The 24949-nt window shown below is 46.9% G+C and overlaps 1 protein-coding gene across 3 annotated transcripts in view; it reads left to right on the top strand.

Annotated features, from left to right (window-relative positions):
• The window catches only part of DSCAM (DS cell adhesion molecule), a 673153-nt gene that overhangs the window by 257691 nt on the left and 390513 nt on the right, over window positions 1-24949 (top strand). For all 3 annotated transcript variants that reach the window (XM_073668460.1, XM_073668459.1, XM_073668461.1), the window contains exons 5-7: window positions 858-1136; window positions 7284-7559; window positions 21681-21977. In XM_073668460.1, the coding sequence (XP_073524561.1) occupies window positions 858-1136; window positions 7284-7559; window positions 21681-21977 (852 nt within the window). The remainder of the gene's footprint in view (window positions 1-857; window positions 1137-7283; window positions 7560-21680; window positions 21978-24949) is intronic.

Below are 24949 nucleotides of genomic sequence, written 5' to 3'. Positions count from 1 at the left end.
CCGCACGTGCAGACATGAGGGATTCCAGCTCTTCTGTCTCTGTGCAACATATGTTTTGAAGTAGCTGCAGCATGGAGGATAGTATACATCAATACTGAGCAGTGTAGCTGTGATACCAACTCTGAGGTGTGATAAAACACCAGAAAACAGCAGCATGGAGGATATTATACAGCAGTACTGAGTAGTGTAGCAGTAATTCCATCTCTGAATGAGATAAAACACTTACTTGAAAACAGCATCATGAAGTACATTATATAGTAGTACTGAGCAATTTAGCTGTGATTCCAGATGTAGATGAGATAAAACACTTACCAGCAAGTAGCAGCATGGGGTACATTATACAGCAGTACTGAGCAGTGTAGCTGTGATTCCAGCTCTGAGGTGAGATAATATGCTTACAAGAAAGCAATAGCATGGATGATATTATACAGCAATACTGAGCAGTGTAGCTGTAAATCTAGCGCTGAATGATATAAAACACTTCCAGGAAAGCAGCAGCATGGAAGATATTATACAGCTGTACTAAGCAGTGTAACTGTGAATCCAGCTTTAGAACTTACGATAAAGCAGCAGTACTGGTCTATGGGTGTCTCTGCTTCTCTCTTTCACTTTGCTCCTCCTCTTCTCACTCAGTAATCTGGGAGTTTCTCTTACTTTGACTAAGTTGGATTTCAGATGCTTTTCAGAGTGGATAATGAGTTTAGGAGGCGGTGGAAGAAGTGGCTCATAAGTGGATAAAGAAGCAGTTTTTCTGCAAAGTTTTATTAAACATAATATATTCCACCCCCCATGTCATGTTCCCTTTTCTCCAGATTCTACATGGATTGTTTCACTTTGTACCTTCTTCTTTCTTGCAGATCAAGTGAATTCATCTCCAACCATTATTGATAAATTTGAGCAAATCACGGTAATGGCAGGACAGAGGGTAGAGCTCCCATGCAAAGCATCCGGCTACCCTATCCCAAGTACCCGCTGGCTGAAGGATAACGTTCAGCTGGAAATGGACAGTAGGTTCCGGAACACCGTGATTGGTTTTCTGATTGAGAACAGCAGGGCGTCAGATACCGGAACGTACGTCTGCGAGGTCTGGAACGCCTATGGCAATGCGGAGGTGATAGGATCGCTCAATGTAAAACGTAAGTCATGTATTTCTGGTGGGAAAGTCTCAAGAATCTGGCTGCATTGATTGCTCAGTTTTAGGACCCAGGGAAGGAGCAGGAGCATTCACCACCCAACACAGCGACCCGTCCATTAGCTGCAATCCCACGCACAACCATGGAGGTGTCACTCTATTGGCACTGCCTTCACGAGGGCTGGGAGTTCAAAAAGTTTTACTGTCCTATTCTTCCACTAATTTTAAGGTTCCTATGGGGGAGACCCACGTCAGTCACATATCAATGTAATATCATGATGAAACCCCCTTAACATGGATTATCCAGGAATAGAAAAAGATTTCATGTCTGCCCATGGCTAGATCTGGAATATCAGCTTAGCTCCATGGACTTGCTCCCACCGGTGCTAATTTTTGTTTTTGTAATTGTGTTTTTTCGTCCCTTTCTCCCTTTATTTCTAGCAATATGAGGGCTTGCCTTTTGAGGTAAAGTAACTTTGCATAAAACCATTCACTTTACCATATAATATAGTAGTAAAATGGTGAAAATAATGCAATTCCCAGTTGTTTTTTGGGGTTTCATGTTTTTTTTACACCCTTCATTGTACGATATAAAAGACATGGCAATATGATACATTTTTTTAATTTTAAAAACATTTTTTCTTGTTTTTTTATATTAAAGGGTTTGAATCTGTGATAGTTTCATCTACTATTTAATCGGCTTATCCCGTCTATCTGTCCGTCCAGGAAATCCCGCGTCGCTGATTGGTCCGGCCGCGGCCAATCAACGACGCGGGATTTCAGAACAAGATGGCGGCCGTTAGCGGCTCATCTGCCGCATGGAGGTCAGCGGCGATGCAGCCGGGAGATGACCGGCGCTAGCCGGTCATCTCCCAGCTGCTTGCAGCAGAAGTACCCCGACCGGCGGCCTAGGCGGCGCCACTCCCCAGTCCTCCCTTCACACTTGCCATCGGGAGATCAGGGCTAGGTAGCCGCATGGAGGTCAGCGGCGATGCAGCCGGGAGATGACCGGCGCTAGCCAGTCATCTCCCGGCTGCTCGCAGCGGAAGTACCAGCACAGGCAGCGCCACTCCCCGGTCCTCACTAACACAGTCCTCACAATCAGCGATATTAGCGCGAAATTTAAAACACCGCTGTCCTGATTGGTGGCGGCCGCCAGCCGCGACCAATCAGCAACGAGCGCAGTCCAGCCGCGAATTGGCGCCGGATTTGAAACACACTTCGCTGATTGGTCGTGGCCGGGTGGGTGCGACCAATCAGCGATATTGGCGCGAAATTTAAAACACCTCTTCTCTGATTGAGAAGCCGCGAATTGGCGCCGGATTTGAAACACGCAGGCCACCGTCGGGAGATCAGCGGCGACGCAGCCGGGAGATGACCGATGCTAGCCGGTCATCTCCCGGCTGCTCGCAGCAGAAGTGCCCCGACCGGCGTCCTCGCTCCCCGGTCCTCCCTTCACACTTGCCGTTGGGAGATCAGCGGCCCTAGCCGCTGATCTTCCGACGGTAGCCGCATGGAGGTCAACGGCGATGCAGCCGGGGGATAACCCCATCCACAGCTCGTCATTCACCGTAGTACGCCGAACAGGAGACCCCTGGCTGCAGCCACAAATAGTCGTGATGTAAGTGGAAGCAAGAGTCGGCTGCAGCCGGGGGGATTACGTGCTGGCTGTGCGTGGTCAGCGATGTTGTCACAAGCAGGATTAACAACATGACGTAATTACAAAATTCATTAGGGGCTCCGGGGGGATACATTGGGGGGTTAATTTAAAGTAGTGCACAACCCATTTAAACCCATTTAAACACTGCTTTGCTTATTAGTCGCGCCCGGTCGGCCGCATACATATTCTAGAATACCAGATGCGTTAGAATCGGGCCACCATCTAGTCTTTTGATAATGGCCCAAGATGGCAGCCATGGCAATCCATGATTTGGGCGGAGGTGGGGGCAATGGGCCTGAGTGTCGCACATCTACATTGAGAGTGAAAAATAAGCAAAAAGATGATAAATTATTAAAATGTTGGATTATTATACTTGCTGACTGTAGAGCCAATATTTATTGGTCACTTTAACAGTTTAATATCACAGCTACATAAAAGACTGCATTAACGATTCCTGCAAATTTATGATTTCTTAAGGAAAAAATGAGAAAAATTCTGTCTAAAAAAACTCTCCTCCAAAGCATTATTACCGAAGCACGATTGTTCTGCATTCAAGCACATGACCGTTGTGAGTGACGGCCTAAGTAGTACTTAAAAGGGAAATAAAAGGAGGCAGCCAGCGGGGTAGTGCCATCTGCTGAAGAGCGATAATCATGTACAGATGTGTTTTCAATTATCCAAATTGAGTGACATTAACAGATGCAATAAAACCCAACTGGTTCTGCAAAAGCTTCAGTGTATCAGACATAAACAGAGAATCAGACACTAAAGGAACATCACACTTTTGCATAGGGGGCAGTATTATAGTAGTTATATTCTTGTACATAGGGGGCAGTATTATAGTAGTTATATTCTTGTACATAGGGGCAGTATTATAGTAGTTATATTCTTGTACATAGGGGGCAGTATTATAGTAGTTATATTCTTGTACATAGGGGCAGTATTATAGTAGTTATATTCTTGTACATACGGGGCAGTATTATAGTAGTTATATTCTTGTACATAGGGGCAGTATTATAGTAGTTATATTCTTGTACATAGGGGGTAGTATTATAGTAGTTATATTCTTGTACATAGGGACAGTATTCTATTAGTTATATTCTTGTACATAGGAGCAGTATTATAGTAGTTATGGTCTTGCACATAGGAGCAGTATTATAGTAGTTATATTCTTGAATATAGGAGCATTATTATAGTAGTTATATTCTTGAATATAGGAGCATTATTATAGTAGTTATATTCTTGTACATAGGAGCATTATTATAGTAGTTATATTCTTGTACATAGGGGCAGTGTTATAGTAGTTATATTCTTGTACATAGGGGGCAGTATTATAGTAGTTATATTCTTGTACATAGGAGCAGTATTATAGTAGTTATGGTCTTGCACATAGGAGCAGTATTATAGTAGTTATATTCTTGTACATAGGAGCATTATTATAGTAGTTATATTCTTGTACATAGGAGCATTATTATAGTAGTTATATTCTTGTACATAGGAGCATTATTATAGTAGTTATATTCTTGTACATAGGGGCAGTGTTATAGTAGTTATATTCTTGTACATAGGGGGCAGTATTATAGTAGTTATATTCTTGTACATAGGGGGCAGTATTATAGTAGTTATATTCTTGTACATAGGGGGCAGTATTATAGTAGTTATATTCTTGTACATAGGGGCAGTATTATAGTAGTTATATTCTTGTACATAGGGGGCAGTATTATAGTAGTTATATTCTTGTACATAGGGGCAGTATTATAGTAGTTATATTCTTGTACATACGGGGCAGTATTATAGTAGTTATATTCTTGTACATAGGGGCAGTATTATAGTAGTTATATTCTTGTACATAGGGGGTAGTATTATAGTAGTTATATTCTTGTACATAGGGACAGTATTCTATTAGTTATATTCTTGTACATAGGAGCAGTATTATAGTAGTTATGGTCTTGCACATAGGAGCAGTATTATAGTAGTTATATTCTTGAATATAGGAGCATTATTATAGTAGTTATATTCTTGAATATAGGAGCATTATTATAGTAGTTATATTCTTGTACATAGGAGCATTATTATAGTAGTTATATTCTTGTACATAGGGGCAGTGTTATAGTAGTTATATTCTTGTACATAGGGGGCAGTATTATAGTAGTTATATTCTTGTACATAGGAGCAGTATTATAGTAGTTATGGTCTTGCACATAGGAGCAGTATTATAGTAGTTATATTCTTGTACATAGGAGCATTATTATAGTAGTTATATTCTTGTACATAGGAGCATTATTATAGTAGTTATATTCTTGTACATAGGAGCATTATTATAGTAGTTATATTCTTGTACATAGGGGCAGTGTTATAGTAGTTATATTCTTGTACATAGGGGGCAGTATTATAGTAGTTATATTCTTGTACATAGGGACAGTATTCTATTAGTTATATTCTTGTACATAGGAGCAGTATTCTAGTACTTATGGTCTTGCACATAGGAGCAGTATTATAGTAGTTATATTCTTGTACATGGGAGCAGTATTATAGTAGTTATGTTCTTGTACATAGGGGGCAGTATTATAGTAGTTATATTCTTGTACATAGGAGCAGTATTATAGTAGTTATATTCTTGTACATAGGGAGCAGTATTATAGTAGTTATATTCTTGTACATAGGAGCAGTATTATAGTAGTTATATTCTTGTACATAGGAGCAGTATTATAGTAGTTATATTCTTGTACATAGGGAGCAGTATTATAGTAGTTATATTCTTGTACATAGGGGCAGTATTATAGTAGTTATATTTTAGTATATAGGAGCAGTATTATAGTAGTTATATTCTTGTACATAGGGAGCAGTATTATAGTAGTTATATTCTTGTACATAGGGGGCAGTATTATAGTAGTTATATTCTTGTACATAGGGGGCAGTATTATAGTAGTTATATTCTTGTACATAGGAGCAGTATTATAGTAGTTATATTCTTGTATATAGGGGGCAGTATTATAGTAGTTATATTCTTGTACATAGGGGGCAGTATTATAATAGTTATGTTCTTGTACATAGGGGCAGCATTATAGTAGTTATATTTTTGTATATAGGGGGCAGTATTATAGTTGTTATATTCTTGTGCATAGGGGGCAGTATTATAGTAGTTATATTCTTGTATATAGGGGGCAGTATTATAGTCGTTATATTCTTGTATATAGGGGGCAGTATTATAGTCGTTATATTCTTGTGCATAGGGGGCAGTATTATAGTAGTTATATTCTTGTACATAGGAGCAGTATTATAGTAGTTATATTCTTGTACATAGGGGGCAGTATTATAGTAGTTATATTCTTGTACATAGGAGCAGTATTACAGTAGTTATATTCTTGTAAATAGGAGCAGTATTATAGTAGTTATATTCTTGTACATAGGGGCAGTATTATAGTAGTTATATTCTTGTACATAGGAGCAGTATTATAGTAGTTATATTCTTGTATATAGGGGGCAGTATTATAGTAGTTATATTCTTGTACAAAGGTGGCAGTATTATAGTAGTTATATTCTTGTACATAGGAGCAGTATTATAGTAGTTATATTCTTGTACATAGGAGCAGTATTATAGTAGTTATATTCTTGTATATAGGGAGCAGTATTATAGTAGTTATATTGTTGTACATAGGGGGCAGTATTATAGTAGTTATATTCTTGTACATAGGGGGCAGTATTATAGTAGTTATATTCTTGTACATAGGAGCAGTATTATAGTAGTTATATTCTTGTATATAGGGAGCAGTATTATAGTAGTTATATTCTTGTACATAGGGGGCAGTATTATAGTAGTTATATTCTTGTACATAGGGGGCAGTATTATAGTAGTTATATTCTTGCACATAGGGGGCAGTATTATAGTAGTTATATTCTTGTACATAGGGGCAGTATTATAGTAGTTATATTCTTGTACATAGGGAGCAGTATTATAATAGTTATATTCTTGTACATAGGGGCAGTATTATAGTAGTTATATTCTTGTACATAGGGGGCAGTATTATAGTAGTTATATTCTTGTACATAGGGGCAGTGTTATAGTAGTTATATTCTTGTACATAGGGGCAGTGTTATAGTAGTTATATACTTGTACATAGTGGCAGTATTATAATAGTTATATTCTTGTACATAGGGGCAGTATTATAGTAGTTATATTCTTGTACATAGGAGCAGTATTATAGTAGTTATATTCTTGTACATAGAGGGCAGTATTATAGTAGTTATATTCTTGTACATAGGGGGCAGTATTATAGTAGTTATATTCTTGTACATAGTGGCAGTATTATAATAGTTATATTCTTGTACATAGGGGCAGTATTATAGTAGTTATATTCTTGTACATAGGTGCAGTATTATAGTAGTTATATTCTTGTACATAGAGGGCAGTATTATAATAGTTATAGGAGCAGTATTATAGTAGTTGTAATCTTTTAAATCTCTTGATTATTTCTATCTTCGTTTTTGCAGAACCTCTTAAAGTGACAATCAGTCCACGGAAAGTGAAGACCAGCGTTGGAAGCCAAGTGACGCTATCATGTAGTGTGTCCGGTTCAGATGATCCTGACATCTCTTGGTACAGGAATGGCGACGTCATCAACGCTGGGAGTAACGTCAGAATCACAGGTCTCAACCGTGAAACCCTAATCATGGACGCAATGGCAAAAAGTGACAATGGTGCTTACCAGTGCTTCGTACGCAAAAACCGGATGTCCGCCCAGGATTATGTGCTGGTAGTGCTGGAAGGTTCGTGATTGCTATTTTTATATATTAGGTAAAAGGAATGGCTGAATGGGCATGGTGCTAGCCCTCATCACTGTGGCCCGGTCTGGCTATCCACTTGTTCCTCTCTTGCGACTGTTGTTCTTTTGGATTTTCATTAAAATGCCATACACTAGCTGGATTGGTATCAGTTCTTACCAAGGAGGGCATCACTCATTTTTTGTATGGGGGCCCATTGGTTACAGAGTTTACCTAATTCTCAGACAGACAATAAGTTTACCCAAATCCCCATGGGCCCCTACAAGACCAGTGCGTCCTCTCATGTTTCTATGTTTTGCCTTTTGCTGAATTGGTCCCATTTTACTGATTCTGTGTAACAGACTTTAGAGCTGCATTCACAATTCTGCAGGTTTCAGAGATGACATCTCCCAGGATTCCCTTCTGGAGTATTTTCTGCACAGAACTTGATTTGCTGATTTGACCTCAGAAAAACTGAGCTTCTAAGCGGCGCATCTGTGAACAAGCCTGCTGATTGTTTCCAATAGTAACTGGCAGAATTATGAATTCAGCTGTAGAGTCCAGTAAAGCTTCCTTCACAGTTGCATTTCTTCACATTTTTTTTTTTTCTTTCACCGGAAGAAAAAAAACCACAGCAGGCTTTTCTTTTTCCATAATCAGAAGGACCGCCTGATGCAAATCCAACCAATTCCATTGTAATCAATGGGGTCTCTCTTATGATGTTTGCTTCTATAAAGTGACAGATCCGGTTTCTGAACAAGTTCCAGTTTCTATGTTTTCATAGCGTAAATCAGAACGCAGGTGTGAAACGAGACTCACTGCTCACAACGATGCGAGGTTACATCATACAAACGTCTCCCATGAGAAAAGCGTCATGTGCAATAGTTAGAAAACAATATAATTTTATAATGCATAAAGCAAGAGACGAGGTACAATATCTCATAGATAAATGTAGATAGAATAGAGACATGAGGCTGATACCCTTGCAGGAGCCACCGGGGTAACAAGTCCTTTCATGACATTTCTTCTTCCTAAATCTTCACCCATCACCTGGGAGTGATATTATGAGAAGTGGAAAAAACTGCAGCAACTCGGGACACCCCGTAACGTTACAGCGTGGGGGGCCGAGTGCTGAGGAGCAGAGGGCAGAAAAGTCACCACCGCTCTGCTGACTCCATTACTGCAGAGTCCTGATTTCCTCTGGTAGCAGCGCAATCAGTGTGCCCCCGCCAGGAGCTTCATGGCCGAGCAGCTGCATGCAGCCGTACATCACCAAGCACAATGCCGAGCGTCGGATGGAGTGGTGTAAAGCCGCCACCACTGGACTCTGGAGGAGACGTGTTCTGTGCAGTGATGGATCGCACTTCTCTGATGGAGGAGTCTGGGTTTAGTGACTCCAGGAGGACGTTACCCCCTGACTGCATTGTGCCCCTGTACAGATGGTAGAGGAGGATAATGCTGTTGGCTGTTATCAGGGGGCGGCCTCGGCCTCTTAGCTCCAGTGAAGAGATGTTTCAGCTTCCAGCTTTGTGGGAACAGTTTGGGGACAGGCCTTTTCTGTACCCCATGACTGTGCCCAGTGCACAAGGTCCATACATACATGGGGGGAAAACATGAGTGGCCGCACAGAGCCCGGACCTCAGCCCCATCCAACAACTAGACCAGATATTGTGGCTCCAACCTCCCCCCAACATCAGGGTCTGACCTCACAAATGCTCTTCTGGATGAAGGGGCAAAAGCTCCCACAGACACCTCCAAAATCTTGCAGAAATCAATCCCAGAAGAGCCGGAGCCGTTATATCTGCAGAGGGGGCAACTCCATATTGATGTCAATGGATGTAGGATGGGAGGTCAGAAAAGCTCTTGGAGGGGGAATGTGGAGGGGGCACATATTTTGTCCATATATTAGATATAGATAGATAGGTTAATAGAACTTGACAGAATAGGACGAGTCAAGGACTTGTATTTGCTGGTGATTTAATGTTTTTAATGGGCTTTTTCTCCGATGTCACCTGTGGCCCCCGCTGCAGTGCAGATACTCCCGGAGCCCCAGGCTGCAGTACACAGCATTTATGTGAGGAAAATAAGAGCAATGAAATGCAGATATTATTCCTGGGATTTGTGTTTATTCCTGGATATTGCTATCTATGGGGACACACACCCAGTGCTGCCACAGAGTTTTTCTGGAATTCCCCATTGTAGGGCACATGACAATTAAAGATAATAACCCATAGACGGAGGCGCCAGCTGAGGCTGTTATTGTCTCTGTAATTACAGATCAGCCGCGTGTTGTTCTCGGCATCTCATCTGCGTGCGACATCTAGGAATAATATGGATTCCTGGAGTCATTAGCTGTAAATGATGGACCTGCGTACGATTATGCTTTGTGCTTATAGAAAGGCCCTGATCATACAATGGTAGCCGTCATTGTGGAGAATGAGGGGGTATCTGTGTACGGCAGGGGTTCAGGAAGTAAAGCCCACCCTATTAGGTTTAACATTATTTCATCTGCTTTATCAGAAGCTACCTGACCATGGGACTGTCATTAGGGAGCGCTGCGGCAGTCACTGCTATAGGGGAGCGCTGCGGCAGTCACTGCTATAGGGGAGCGCTGCGGCAGTCACTGCTATAGGGGAGCGCTGCGGCAGTCACTGCTATAGGACAGCGCTGCGGCAGTCACCGCTATAGGGGAGCGCTGCGGCAGTCACCGCTATAGGGGAGCGCTGCGGCAGTCACCGCTACAGGGGAGCGCTGCGGCAGTCACCGCTACAGGGGAGTTCTGCGGCAGTCACTGCTACAGGGGAGCTCTGCGGCAGTCACTGCTACAGGGGAGCGCTGTGTCTGTCACTGCTATAGGGGAGCGCTGTGTCTGTCACTGCTATAGGGGAGAACTGCGGCAGTCACTGCTATAAGGGAGCTGTAGCAGTCACTGTTATAGGGGAGCACTGTGTCTGTCACTGTTATAAGGGATGTAAGGTGGCGGTGTTCACACTGTGCAGTAACTGAGGCAGTGACCCAAGCAAGTCCAACATAAACAGCTTTATTCAGCAACTCACGGGTAAACAGAAAGTCCTCCGGTTCGCAGCCAGGTTAACATGAGTCCATAAACAACGGTTGCCGGGGACAACGACCGTGCCGGGCCGCTCAGAGCCTGACAGGTGCAGAGGCTTCCCAGGCATGGGTTCAGCCACCCTCAATCCTGCTGAGCTCCCCTGCTGTGCTCCTAGCAGGTTCTGACGCGCCCAGGGGATGGGGGTGACGCTGTTAGTTTTGGGGGATGTCGCGGTGGTCGGCTCCCGGGCCCGTGCCCTGGGGTCACTCTTAAAAGCAAGGGGATAATGGGGAAAAGGTGTATGGGATAGGAAAAGTTTGTGATGCCACCCGTGGTGTCTGGTGAGGATCACCAGCGCTGCTACAGTCCTCTGAGGCCGGTGGTCAGGCTGCTTAGTTGGTGTGGCTCCCCACAGGTGGAGCGGAGCCTCAGGGCAGCGTAAGTGTAGGGATGCAGGACAGAGGGGACCCAGCCGGGTCGGAAGAAGAATAGGCACACTCACAACAGTTCACTTCAGTACCCTTACTGGTGGTGTTTCAGGCACGATCCAGGACACTGTATGGTGAAGGGTGCATTTCAGGACTCTCCCCAGTGAGCGGGTGTGGGGCCTCCTGTTTCTTGCCTTTTCCTGATAAGTTTATGACCTGCCTGGAGCTAGGCCTAACTTGGTCTCTGTCTTGCACCTGCTGACCTGGTGGTAGGGCCTTCTGTTGGAGATCACACTCCCTGGTCTCTTGGGCCTCAGTGATTCCTGACCCTGGGATAACGGTCAGCTTTTGGTGTTCCTGGGACATGTAGTTCGCCAGGGGTTCCGGTTGTTTCTGCTGGTCCTAGAGATCCTTGCAGACACGGACCCGGTGTCCGGTATATGGTCTTGTGGTGAGCTGGCTAAGCTCCTCTGCCCCCTATGTAGCTCGCTTACTCCACTTGCCTTCGGCCGCGCTCGGGGCCCTCACTAGGCTTCACACTGGCAGTAGGCCTCGCTACTCTTCACTGCTCTTATGGCGTCGGCACGCCTTGGGCTCACTAACCTGAGCTCCCTGAGTCTGGGCTGGACTGACTTTCTCACTGTCTGCAGCAGACTGTAGACTGCATACTCCAGGCTGTAGATTCCAGACTTAGACTTCAGACTAGACAGTAACTGAACTCCTTACAGACTTCAGACTTCAGACCAGACTGAACTGCCTAGCTCCACCTTCCCTATTTATATCCCTATCCAGGCTCCCTCTGCTGGTCTGAGGTGGAAGGTGGAGGTGTGTGAATGCCTCTTGTGGAGGAATCCGTCCATGCACCCCTCTAGGATCTGTGGCACCAATGCGCAGCAGGGCGCCACAGTTCCAACATAGAACAACACTAATCCTTAATGCAGGGTTTTTAAAGGACCTGGGGCAAGAGCCACTGGAAAACCCGGGTTGGAGGGAGGAGGCCGCCCCACTGCCTCCTGTGACCTCCTCCAAGAAATGAAGGCCCTGCCGGGTTTTACTTAATCTGCCTTAGCCAGAGAGCCTGACCAGGTCAATGCTCACCTTCATTCCTGCATTGCAGCCTCAGGTGTGCCTTTGACTGCAATGCACTCCAATGGTTTAAATAGGTCTCTGTACACATTCTGGGGGAGATATAATGTCCCTCATATACGATCCCGGTCACTGCCTTACAGGGAGCACTGTGTCTGTCACTGTTATAGGGGAGCTGTAGCAGTCACTGTTATAGGGGAGCACTGCGACTGTCACTGTTATAGGGGAGCACTGCGGCTGCCACTGTAATAGGGCAGCTGTAGCAGTCACTGTTGTATGGGGTACACTGCTTCTGTCACTGTTATAGGGGAGCACTGCGGCAGTCACTGTTATAGGGGAGCGCTGCGTCTGTCACTGCTATAGGGGAGCACTGTGTCTGTCACTGTTATAGGGGAGCACTGTGTCTGTCACTGTTATAGTGGAGCACTGTGTCTGTCACTGTTATAGGGGAGCACTGTGTCTATCACTGTTATAGAGGAGCACTGTGGCTGTCACTGTTATAGGGGAGCACTGTGGCAGTCACTGTTATGGGGAGCACTGTGGCAGTCACTGTTATAGGGAGCACTGTGTCTGTCACTGCTATAGGGGAGCACTGTGTCTGCCACTGTAATAGGGCAGCTGTAGCAGTCACTGTTGTATGGGGTACACTGCTTCTGTCACTGTTATAGGGGAGCACTGCGGCAGTCACTGTTATAGGGGAGCGCTGCGTCTGTCACTGCTATAGGGGAGCACTGTGTCTGTCACTGTTATAGGGGAGCACTGTGTCTGTCACTGTTATAGGGGAGCACTGTGTCTGTCACTGTTATAGGGGAGCACTGTGTCTATCAATGTTATAGAGGAGCACTGTGGCTGTCACTGTTATAGGGGAGCACTGTGGCAGTCACTGTTATGGGGAGCACTGTGGCAGTCACTGTTATAGGGAGCACTGTGTCTGTCACTGCTATAGGGGAGCACTGTGTCTGTCACTGTTATAGAGGAGCTGTAGTAATCACTGTTATAGGGGAGCACTGTGTCTGTCACTGTTATAGGGGAGCACTGTGGCAGTCACTGTTATAGGGGAGCACTGTGGCAGTCACTGTTATAGGGAGCACTGTGTCTGTCACTGCTATAGGGGAGCACTGTGTCTGTCACTGTTATAGAGGAGCTGTAGTAATCACTGTTATAGGGGAGCACTGTGTCTGTCACTGTTATAGGGGAGCACTGTGGCAGTCACTGTTATTGGGGAGCACTGCGGCTGTCACTGTTATAGGGGAGCACTGCGGCTGTCACTGTTATAGGGGAGCACTGCGGCTGTCACTGTTATAGGGCAGCTGTAGCAGTCACTGTTATAGGGGAGCACTGCGGCAGTCACTGTCATAGGGGAGCACTATGGCAGTCACTGTTATAGGGGAGCACTATGGCAGTCACTGTTATAGGGGAGCACTGCGGCTGTCACTGTTATAGGGGAGCACTGCGGCAGTCACTGTCATAGGGGAGCACTATGGCAGTCACTGTTATAGGGGAGCACTGCGGCAGTCACTGTTATAGGGGAGCACTGTGGCTGTCACTGTTATAGGGGAGCACTGCGGCTGTCACTGTTATAGGGAGCACTGCGGCTGTCACTGTTATAGGGGAGCACTGTGGCTGTCACTGTTATAGGGGAGCACTGCGGCTGTCACTGTTATAGGGGAGCACTGTGGCAGTCACTGTTATAGAGGAGCTGTAGTAATCACTGTTATAGGGGAGCACTGTGTCTGTCACTGTTATAGGGGAGCACTGTGGCAGTCACTGTTATAGGGGAGCACTGTGGCAGTCACTGTTATAGGGAGCACTGTGTCTGTCACTGCTATAGGGGAGCACTGTGTCTGTCACTGTTATAGAGGAGCTGTAGTAATCACTGTTATAGGGGAGCACTGTGTCTGTCACTGTTATAGGGGAGCACTGTGGCAGTCACTGTTATAGGGGAGCACTGTGGCAGTCACTGTTATAGGGGAGCACTGCGGCTGTCACTGTTATAGGGGAGAACTGCGGCTGTCACTGTTATAGGGGAGCACTGCGGCTGTCACTGTTATAGGGCAGCTGTAGCAGTCACTGTTATAGGGGAGCACTGCGGCAGTCACTGTCATAGGGGAGCACTATGGCAGTCACTGTTATAGGGGAGCACTATGGCAGTCACTGTTATAGGGGAGCACTGCGGCTGTCACTGTTATAGGGGAGCACTGCGGCAGTCACTGTCATAGGGGAGCACTATGGCAGTCACTGTTATAGGGGAGCACTGTGGCTGTCACTGTTATAGGGGAGCTGTAGCAGTCACTGTTATAGGGGAGCACTGCGGCTGTCACTGTTATAGGGAGCACTGCGGCTGTCACTGTTATAGGGGAGCACTGCGGCTGTCACTGTTATAGGGGAGCACTGTGGCAGTCACTGTTATAGGGGAGCACTGCGGCTGTCACTGTTATAGGGCAGCTGTAGCAGTCACTGTTATAAGGGAGCACTGTGGCAGTCACTGTTATAGGGTTGCACTGCGGCTGTCACTGTTATAGGGGAGCACTGTGGCTGTCACTGTTATAGGGGAGCACTGCGGCTGTCACTGTTATAGGGGAGCACTGCGGCTGTCACTGTTATAGGGCAGCTGTAGCAGTCACTGTTATAAGGGAGCACTGTGGCAGTCACTGTTATAGGGTTGCACTGCGGCTGTCACTGTTATAGGGGAGCACTGTGGCTGTCACTGTTATAGGGGAGCTGTAGCAGTCACTGTTATAGGGGAGCACTGCGGCTGTCACTGTTATAGGGGAGCACTGCGGCTGTCACTGTTATAGGGGAGCACTGTGGCAGTCACTGTTATAGGGGAGCACTGCGGCTGTCACTGTTATAGGGGGCACTGTGTCTGTCACTGTTATAGGGGAGCACTGCGGCTGTCACTGTTATAGGGTAGCACTGCGGCTGTCACTGTTACAGGGCAGCTGTAGCAGTCACTGTTATAGGGGAGCACTGTGTCTCACTGTTATAAGGGAGCACTGCGGCAGTCACTGTTATAGGGGAGCACTGTGGCTGTCACTGTTATAGGGGGGCACTGCGGCTGTCACTGTGATAGGGGGTACTGCGGCTGTCACTATTATAGGGGGGCACTGCGGCTGTCACTATTACAAGGGGGCACTGCGGCTGTCTCTTATAGGGGGCACTGCGGCTGTCTCTATTATAGGGGGCACTGCGGCTGTCACTATTATAGTGGGACACTGCAGCTGTCACTATTATAGGGGGACACTGTGGCTGTCACTATTATAGGGGGGCACTGCGGCTGTCACTATTATAGGGGGGCACTGCAGCTGTCACTATTAGGGGACACTGCGGCTGTCACTATTATAGGGCGGCACTGCGGCTGTCACTATTATAGGGGGCACTGTTGCTGTCACTATTATAGGGGGCACTGTAGCTGTCACTATTATAGGGGGCGCTGTGGCTGTCACTATTATAGGGGGCACTGTCGCTGTCACTATTAGGGGACACTGCGGCTGTCACTATTATAGGGCGGCACTGCGGCTGTCACTATTATAGGGGGCACTGTTGCTGTCACTATTATAGGGGGCACTGTGGCTGTCACTATTATAGGGGGCGCTGTGGCTGTCACTATTATAGGGGGCACTGTCGCTGTCACTATTATAGGGGGCACTGCGGCTGTCACTATTATAGGGGGCACTGTGACTGTCACTATTATATGGGGCGCTGTCGCTGTCACTATTATAGGGGGCACTGCGGTTGTCACTATTATAGGGGGCGCTGTCGCTCTCACTATTATAGGGGGCACTGCGGCTGTCAGTGTTATAGGGGGCACTGCGGCTGTCACTGTTATAGGGGGCACTGCGGTTGTCAGTGTTATAGGGGGGCACTGTGGCTGTCACTATTATAGAGGGCGCTGTGGCTGTCAGTGTTATAGGGGGCACTGCGGCTGTCACTGTTATAGGGGGCACTGCGGTTGTCAGTGTTATAGGGGGCACTGTGGCTGTCACTATTATAGAGGGCGCTGTGGCTGTCACTGTTATAGGGGAGCACTGTGGCTGTCACTGTTATAGGGCAGCTGTAGCAGTCACTGTTATAGGGGAGCACTGCGGCAGTCACTGTCATAGGGGAGCACTATGGCAGTCACTGTTATAGGGGAGCACTATGGCAGTCACTGTTATAGGGGAGCACTGCGGCTGTCACTGTTATAGGGGAGCACTGCGGCAGTCACTGTCATAGGGGAGCACTATGGCAGTCACTGTTATTGGGGAGCACTGTGGCTGTCACTGTTATAGGGGAGCTGTAGCAGTCACTGTTATAGGGGAGCACTGCGGCTGTCACTGTTATAGGGAGCACTGCGGCTGTCACTGTTATAGGGGAGCACTGCGGCTGTCACTGTTATAGGGGAGCACTGCGGCTGTCACTGTTATAGGGGAGCACTGTGGCAGTCACTGTTATAGGGGAGCACTGCGGCTGTCACTGTTAGAGGGAGCACTGCGGCTGTCACTGTTATAGGGCAGCTGTAGCAGTCACTGTTATAAGGGAGCACTGTGGCAGTCACTGTTATAGGGTTGCACTGCGGCTGTCACTGTTATAGGGTTGCACTGCGGCTGTCACTGTTATAGGGGAGCACTGTGGCTGTCACTGTTATAGGGGAGCTGTAGCAGTCACTGTTATAGGGGAGCACTGCGGCTGTCACTGTTATAGGGGAGCACTGCGGCTGTCACTGTTATAGGGGAGCACTGTGGCAGTCACTGTTATAGGGGAGCACTGCGGCTGTCACTGTTATAGGGGGCACTGTGTCTGTCACTGTTATAGGGGAGCACTGCGGCTGTCACTGTTATAGGGTAGCACTGCGGCTGTCACTGTTACAGGGCAGCTGTAGCAGTCACTGTTATAGGGGAGCACTGTGTCTCACTGTTATAGGGGAGCACTGCGGCAGTCACTGTTATAGGGGAGCACTGTGGCTGTCACTGTTATAGGGGGGCACTGCGGCTGTCACTGTGATAGGGGGTACTGCGGCTGTCACTATTATAGGGGGGCACTGCGGCTGTCACTATTACAAGGGGGCACTGCGGCTGTCTCTTATAGGGGGCACTGCGGCTGTTTCTATTATAGGGGGCACTGCGGCTGTCACTATTATAGTGGGGCACTGCAGCTGTCACTATTATAGGGGGACACTGTGGCTGTCACTATTATAGGGGGGCACTGCGGCTGTCACTATTATAGGGGGGCACTGCAGCTGTCACTATTAGGGGACACTGCGGCTGTCACTATTATAGGGCGGCACTGCGGCTGTCACTATTATAGGGGGCACTGTTGCTGTCACTATTATAGGGGGCACTGTGGCTGTCACTATTATAGGGGGCGCTGTGGCTGTCACTATTATAGGGGGCACTGTCGCTGTCACTATTATAGGGGGCACTGCGGTTGTCACTATTATAGGGGGCGCTGTCGCTGTCACTATTATAGGGGGCACTGCGGCTGTCACTATTATAGGGGGCACTGTGACTGTCACTATTATATGGGGCGCTGTCGCTGTCACTATTATAGGGGGCACTGCGGTTGTCACTATTATAGGGGGCGCTGTCGCTCTCACTATTATAGGGGGCACTGCGGCTGTCAGTGTTATAGGGGGCACTGCGGCTGTCACTGTTATAGGGGGCACTGCGGTTGTCAGTGTTATAGGGGGGCACTGTGGCTGTCACTATTATAGAGGGCGCTGTGGCTGTCAGTGTTATAGGGGGCACTGCGGCTGTCAGTGTTATAGAGGGCGCTGTGGCTGTCACTAGTATAGGGGGCACTGTGGCTGTCAGTGTTATAGGGGAGCACTGCGGCTGTCAGTGTTATAGAGGGCGCTGTGGCAGTCACTATTATAGGGGGCACTGCGGCTGTCAGTGTTATAGAGGGCGCTGTGGCTGTCACTATTATAGGGGGCACTGCGGCTGTCACTATTATATGGGGCGCTGTGGCTGTCACTATTATAGGGGGCACTGCGGTTGTCACTATTATAGGGGGCGCTGTCGCTGTCACTATTATAGGGGGCACTGCATCTGTCACTGTTATAGGGGGGCACTGCGGCTGTCACTATTACAAGGGGGCACTCCGGCTGTCTCTTATAGGGGGCACTGCGGCTGTCTCTATTATAGGGGGCACTGCGGCTGTCACTATTATAGTGGGGCACTGCAGCTGTCACTATTATAGGGGGACACTGTGGCTGTCACTATTATAGGGGGGCACTGCGGCTGTCACTATTATAGGGGGGCACTGCAGCTGTCACTATTATAGGGGATACTGCGGCTGTCACTATTATAGGGGGGCACTGCGGCTGTCACTATTATAGGGGGCACTGTCGCTGTCACTATTATAGGGGGCACTGTGGCTGTCACTATTATAGGGGGCGCTGTGGCTGTCACTATTATAGGGGGCACTGTCGCTGTCACTATTATAGGGGGCACTGCGGTTGTCACTATTATAGGGGGCGCTGTCGCTGTCACTATTATAGGGGGCACTGCGGCTGTCACTATTATAGGGGGCACTGTGGCTGTCACTATTATATGGGGCGCTGTCGCTTCACTATTATAGGGGGCACTGCTTTTGTCACTATTATAGAGGGCGCTGTGGCTGTCACTATTATAGGGGGCACTGCGGCTGTCACTATTATAGGGGGCACTGCGGCTGTCACTATTATAGGGGGCGCTGTCGCTGTCACTATTATAGGGGGCACTGCGGCTGTCACTATTATAGGGGGCACTGTCGCTGTCACTATTATAGGGGGCACTGTGGCTGTCACTATTATAGGGGGCACTGTGGCTGTCACTATTATATGGGGCGCTGTCGCTGTTACTATTATAGGGGGCACTGCGGTTGTCACTATTATAGAGGGCGCTGTGGCTGTCACTATTATAGGGGGCACTGCGGCTGTCACTATTATAGGGGGCACTGCGGCTGTCACTATTATAGGGGGCGCTGTCGCTGTCACTATTATAGGGGGCGCTGTCGCTGTCACTATTATAGGGGGGACTGTGGCTGTCACTATTATATGGGGCGCTGTCGCTGTCACTATTATAGGGGGCGCTGCGGTTGTCACTATTATAGAGGGCGCTGTGGCTGTCACTATTATAGGGGGCACTGCGGCTGTCACTATTATAGGGGGCGCTGTCGCTGTCACTATTATAGGGGGCACTGCGGCTGTCACTATTATAGGGGGCACTGTGACTGTCACTATTATATGGGGCGCTGTCGCTGTCACTATTATAGGGGGCACTGCGGTTGTCACTATTATAGGGGGCGCTGTCGCTCTCACTATTATAGGGGGCACTGCGGCTGTCAGTGTTATAGGGGGCACTGCGGCTGTCACTGTTATAGGGGGCACTGCGGTTGTCAGTGTTATAGGGGGGCACTGTGGCTGTCACTATTATAGAGGGCGCTGTGGCTGTCAGTGTTATAGGGGGCACTGCGGCTGTCAGTGTTATAGAGGGCGCTGTGGCTGTCACTAGTATAGGGGGCACTGTGGCTGTCAGTGTTATAGGGGAGCACTGCGGCTGTCAGTGTTATAGAGGGCGCTGTGGCAGTCACTGTTATAGGGGGCACTGCGGCTGTCAGTGTTATAGAGGGCGCTGTGGCTGTCACTATTATAGGGGGCACTGCGGCTGTCACTATTATATGGGGCGCTGTGGCTGTCACTATTATAGGGGGCACTGCGGTTGTCACTATTATAGGGGGCGCTGTCGCTGTCACTATTATAGGGGGCACTGCATCTGTCACTGTTATAGGGGGGCACTGCGGCTGTCACTATTACAAGGGGGCACTCCGGCTGTCTCTTATAGGGGGCACTGCGGCTGTCTCTATTATAGGGGGCACTGCGGCTGTCACTATTATAGTGGGGCACTGCAGCTGTCACTATTATAGGGGGACACTGTGGCTGTCACTATTATAGGGGGGCACTGCGGCTGTCACTATTATAGGGGGGCACTGCAGCTGTCACTATTATAGGGGACACTGCGGCTGTCACTATTATAGGGGGGCACTGCGGCTGTCACTATTATAGGGGGCACTGTCGCTGTCACTATTATAGGGGGCACTGTGGCTGTCACTATTATAGGGGGCGCTGTGGCTGTCACTATTATAGGGGGCACTGTCGCTGTCACTATTATAGGGGGCACTGCGGTTGTCACTATTATAGGGGGCGCTGTCGCTGTCACTATTATAGGGGGCACTGCGGCTGTCACTATTATAGGGGGCACTGTGGCTGTCACTATTATATGGGGCGCTGTCGCTTCACTATTATAGGGGGCACTGCTTTTGTCACTATTATAGAGGGCGCTGTGGCTGTCACTATTATAGGGGGCACTGCGGCTGTCACTATTATAGGGGGCACTGCGGCTGTCACTATTATAGGGGGCGCTGTCGCTGTCACTATTATAGGGGGCACTGCGGCTGTCACTATTATAGGGGGCACTGTCGCTGTCACTATTATAGGGGGCACTGTGGCTGTCACTATTATAGGGGGCACTGTGGCTGTCACTATTATATGGGGCGCTGTCGCTGTTACTATTATAGGGGGCACTGCGGTTGTCACTATTATAGAGGGCGCTGTGGCTGTCACTATTATAGGGGGCACTGCGGCTGTCACTATTATAGGGGGCACTGCGGCTGTCACTATTATAGGGGGCGCTGTCGCTGTCACTATTATAGGGGGCACTGTCGCTGTCACTATTATAGGGGGGACTGTGGCTGTCACTATTATATGGGGCGCTGTCGCTGTCACTATTATAGGGGGCGCTGCGGTTGTCACTATTATAGGGGGCGCTGTCGCTGTCACTATTATAGGGGGCACTGCGGCTGTCACTATTATAGGGGGCGCTGTCGCTGTCACTATTATAGGGGGCACTGCGGCTGTCACTGTTATAGGGGGGCACTGTGGCTGTGAATGGTATCAAACCTTTTTCGCCATGTATAGCGTCTGCACCATCTACATTTACAATGTTTTCTCTGCCGACCTTCATTTTCTCTGTGTTTCTGTTCTTGGGATTAATTAGTGGACGTCGTATTGATTGAAGGGGAAAGGATTAATAAAAGCGGCCCCCTGCTAATGAGGCTGCAGCCTCTGACAATATGGAGGCTATATTTAGTCTGTGTGTGCGGAGAGGAGCGATTACCGGCCGGGGCCCCGTTACCGCGGCAACCATCTCTGGTGGCTCCGAAATCCTGAAGAGTATATTGATCTTCCGTAATAATGTAGAGAGAGTGAGGGGAGGATATCACAGGCTGACAGCGGGGCACACAAAAGATACACGTGGCCGCAGGAAGACCCCGAGGGCACAAGGTGCACAAACACCGTCACCCAACCCAGCACCTGTACCCCCCTGTATATGGAGCCGCTGATTAATCTATCTGCACCCATCTGTTAGCTGCCTACTAGATCTGTGCAGTCTGACCCATGTCTCTCACCTGTTGTGGTGATTGGTGGTGGTCTCTGAGGTCCGACCCACCTGGATCGTAGTCATTGTAATCTATCCTGTTGTTTTTTTACTGATAATAAATAGTTTTATTTTTCTTAGTATTCTTTCTGTTTTCATTCAGATGGGACCCCTAAAATCAACTCTGCTTTTAGTGAAAAAGTGGTGAGCGCAGGAGAACCCGTGTCCTTGTTGTGTAATGTGAAAGGCACCCCGCTACCAACAATCACCTGGACGCTGGACGACGAGCCCATCAGCAAAAATGGAAACCACCGAATCAGCCAGATCATCACTTCTGACGGCAATGTTGTCAGCTACCTAAACATCACCAACACAGGGGTGCGGGACGGGGGAGTCTACCGCTGCACGGCCAATAATTCTGCCGGAGTCGTCCTGTACCAGGCTCGAATAAACGTAAGAGGTGCTTGTCAAATCAGCTCCTCAAAAAATACATTTATATATATATATATATTAATAAAATCAATGTGTGATATGTTCTTGCAATATTCAGACCTGCTTTCACAATTCTGCTGGTTGCACTTTGGAAACAGTCAGCAGTTGAAGCTCCATTCTGCTGTCAGACATGTGACCTGAGCTCCCACAATGCACTGCTCTCTGGAAACCGGCAAAATTCTGAATGATGTAACTGAAGAAATGTAAAATTTTATGCTTAGGGATTTTTTTTTTTTTTTTTACTTTTTCCTTCTTTTTTTTTGTGTCCAGTGCTCAGGGGGCATTTGTTTCAGGTGTTTGAGAACATGGCTGCTTATATATTTTTTCCATTGCTTTTTAAGTGGCTGGATGTAGCAGAGTGCGACCTGCGAGGAGACAGGACTGTATGGCATGTATTGTTGGGATTTATACTTGTCTAATTGTTAGGACTAGGGCAGGACTACCGTTTATGACTACAGATTCTATGCAGACCTATGTTTCTCCATGGTAACAGACTACAAACAAACACTATGTAGTCATATCCTGAAGTGTTCTAAAAACTGTGAGACCGCCGCACTGAAAGCCTCACCGGGAGGAAATGAACTTTATTTACATAGTTTGTAACATAGTTTGTAAAGCCGAATAAAGACTTGCGTCCATCAAGTTCGACCTGTTAGTTCTGTAATTGCTAAAGTTGATCCAGAGGAGGGCAAAAACCCCAAATGATTTGGCCAATCTTCACCTGAGGAAAAATTCCCTCCCGACTCTGAAACCAGCAGTCAGAATAAATCCCTGTATCAACCTACTATTTTATTTTATTTTTAAGTATATGCTGAAATCTGCCTGGTATCTAGAAATGCATCCAGTCCCCGCTTGAACTGGTGTAGTGAATCCGACATTACCGTCTCCTCACTCAGTGAATTCCATATTCTCACTGCTCTTACCGTAAAGAACCCCTTCCTATGCTGGTGCTGAAACCTTTTCTCTTCCAGTCTTAGTGAGTGCCCTCTTGTTACCGTAATATCCCTCCTTTTGAACAAATCCCGGGCAAGATCTCTATACTGTCCCCTAACATATTTGTACACATTTATTATGTCCCCCCTCAACCTTCTCTTTTCCAGGCTGAATAGTCCTAGTTTTTCCAACCTCTCTGGGTATTGCAGTCCCTCCATTCCCTTTATTAATTTTGTTGCCCTCCTTTGTACCTTTTCAAGCTCATTTATATCCTTTCTATATATTGGGGCCCATAACTGAGCACAGTATTCCAAGTGTGGTCTGACCAGTGCTTTGTACAGTGGAAGAACAATGTTCTCATCCTTTGCAGCTATACCTCTTCTGATACATCCCATTACCCTGTTTGCCCTTACAGCAGCGGCCTGACTTTGGGCACTCCAATTTAGTTTGCTATCAATCAAGATGCCCAAGTCCTTCTCCATCTCTGAATTCCCCAATGATTTCCCATTCAGTGAGTACTGGTGACTTCCATTTTTCCTTCCCATATGTATGACCTTACATTTCTCCTCGTTAAACCTCATTTGCCATTTAATGCTCCACCTACCCAGCTTATCCAAATCCCTCTGGAGGTCTGCACTGTCCTCTTTTGTATTAATTGTTTTACATAACTTTGTGTCATCTGCAAATATTGATATTTTACTATTTATCCTGTTGACTATGTCGTTAATAAAGATATTAAATAACATTGGGCCTAGTACAGACCCCTGTGGTACCCCACTAGTGATGCTTACCCAATCTGAGTATATTCCATTTATAACCACCCTCTGCCTTCTATCCTTTAGCCAGTTTGCTACCCACTTGCAGACATTTTCCCCCAGCCCCATCATTCTCATTTTGTATACCAACCTATTATGTGGCACGCTATCGAACGCTTTTGAGAAGTCGAGATACACGACATCCACTGGTTCCCCCTGATCTACTCGAGAGCTAACCTCCTCGTAGAAGTCAATCAGGTTTGTTTGGCAGGAGCGATTCCTCATGAATCCATGTTGGTTCGGGATTAAAAGATTATTAGCATCAAGATGCTCCGTAATTGCCTCTTTAATGAAGCTTTCAAAAATTTTGCCCACAACGGACGTCAGACTCACCGGCCGATAGTTTCCGGCGTCACTTTTCGCTCCCTTTTTGAATATTGGCACTACATTCGCCTTTCGCCAATCAAGTGGCACAGACCCAGTCTCAACAGAGTCCTTAAATATAAGATATAATGGTCTGTCTATCACATTACTTAGTTCCCTTAGTACCCGTGGGTGTATGCCATCAGGTCCTGGTGATTTGTTTATTTTAATGTTACTGAGGCGTTTCTGTACCCCAGCTTGGGTTAGATTTGTCATACTTAGTGGAGGATTAAGCTTTTCACTTCTCATTTCTCCTGTTAGTTTGATTTCCTTTGTGAAAGTTGTCGAAAAAAAATTATTTAATAGATTAGCTTTATCCTCATCTTTCTCTATGATTTTGCCTTCCTCACTTTTTATCGGTCCAATATTATCCGATTTAATCCTTTTACTATTTATATACGTAAAGAACAGTTTGGGATTTGATCTACTTTCCCTAGCAATACGTCTCTCTGTTTCCTCCTTCGCTATTTTTATTTGTTTTTTACAGGTTCTCGTTTTTTCCTTGTAACACATTAGTGCCTCCTTACTGTTTTCCTGTTTTAATCTCTTGAATGCCTCTTTTTTGCTATTTAACGCCCCTTTTACGTTCTTGTTCAACCATATTGGTTTCCTCTTATTTCTGGCCCTTTTATTCCCATACGGTATATACCTCTCGCACTGAGTATTCAGAATTCTTCTGAAGGTTTCCCATTTACTATTCGTATTCCTTTGATTAAGAACTTTGTCCCAGTCAATAAGTTGAAGGCTTTCTTTCAGCTGATAAAACTTCGCCCTCCTAAAGTTTAATGTTTTTGTTGTTCCCTTATTGATAACCCTACTGAAGGGCATT

Source organism: Phyllobates terribilis, unplaced genomic scaffold, assembly GCF_046119375.1.
Source record: "Phyllobates terribilis strain yellow unplaced genomic scaffold, ASM4611937v1 Scaffold_2__4_contigs__length_985480577, whole genome shotgun sequence".
Lineage (NCBI taxonomy): Eukaryota > Metazoa > Chordata > Amphibia > Anura > Dendrobatidae > Phyllobates > Phyllobates terribilis.
This window is presented reverse-complemented; position numbering and strand designations above follow the sequence as displayed.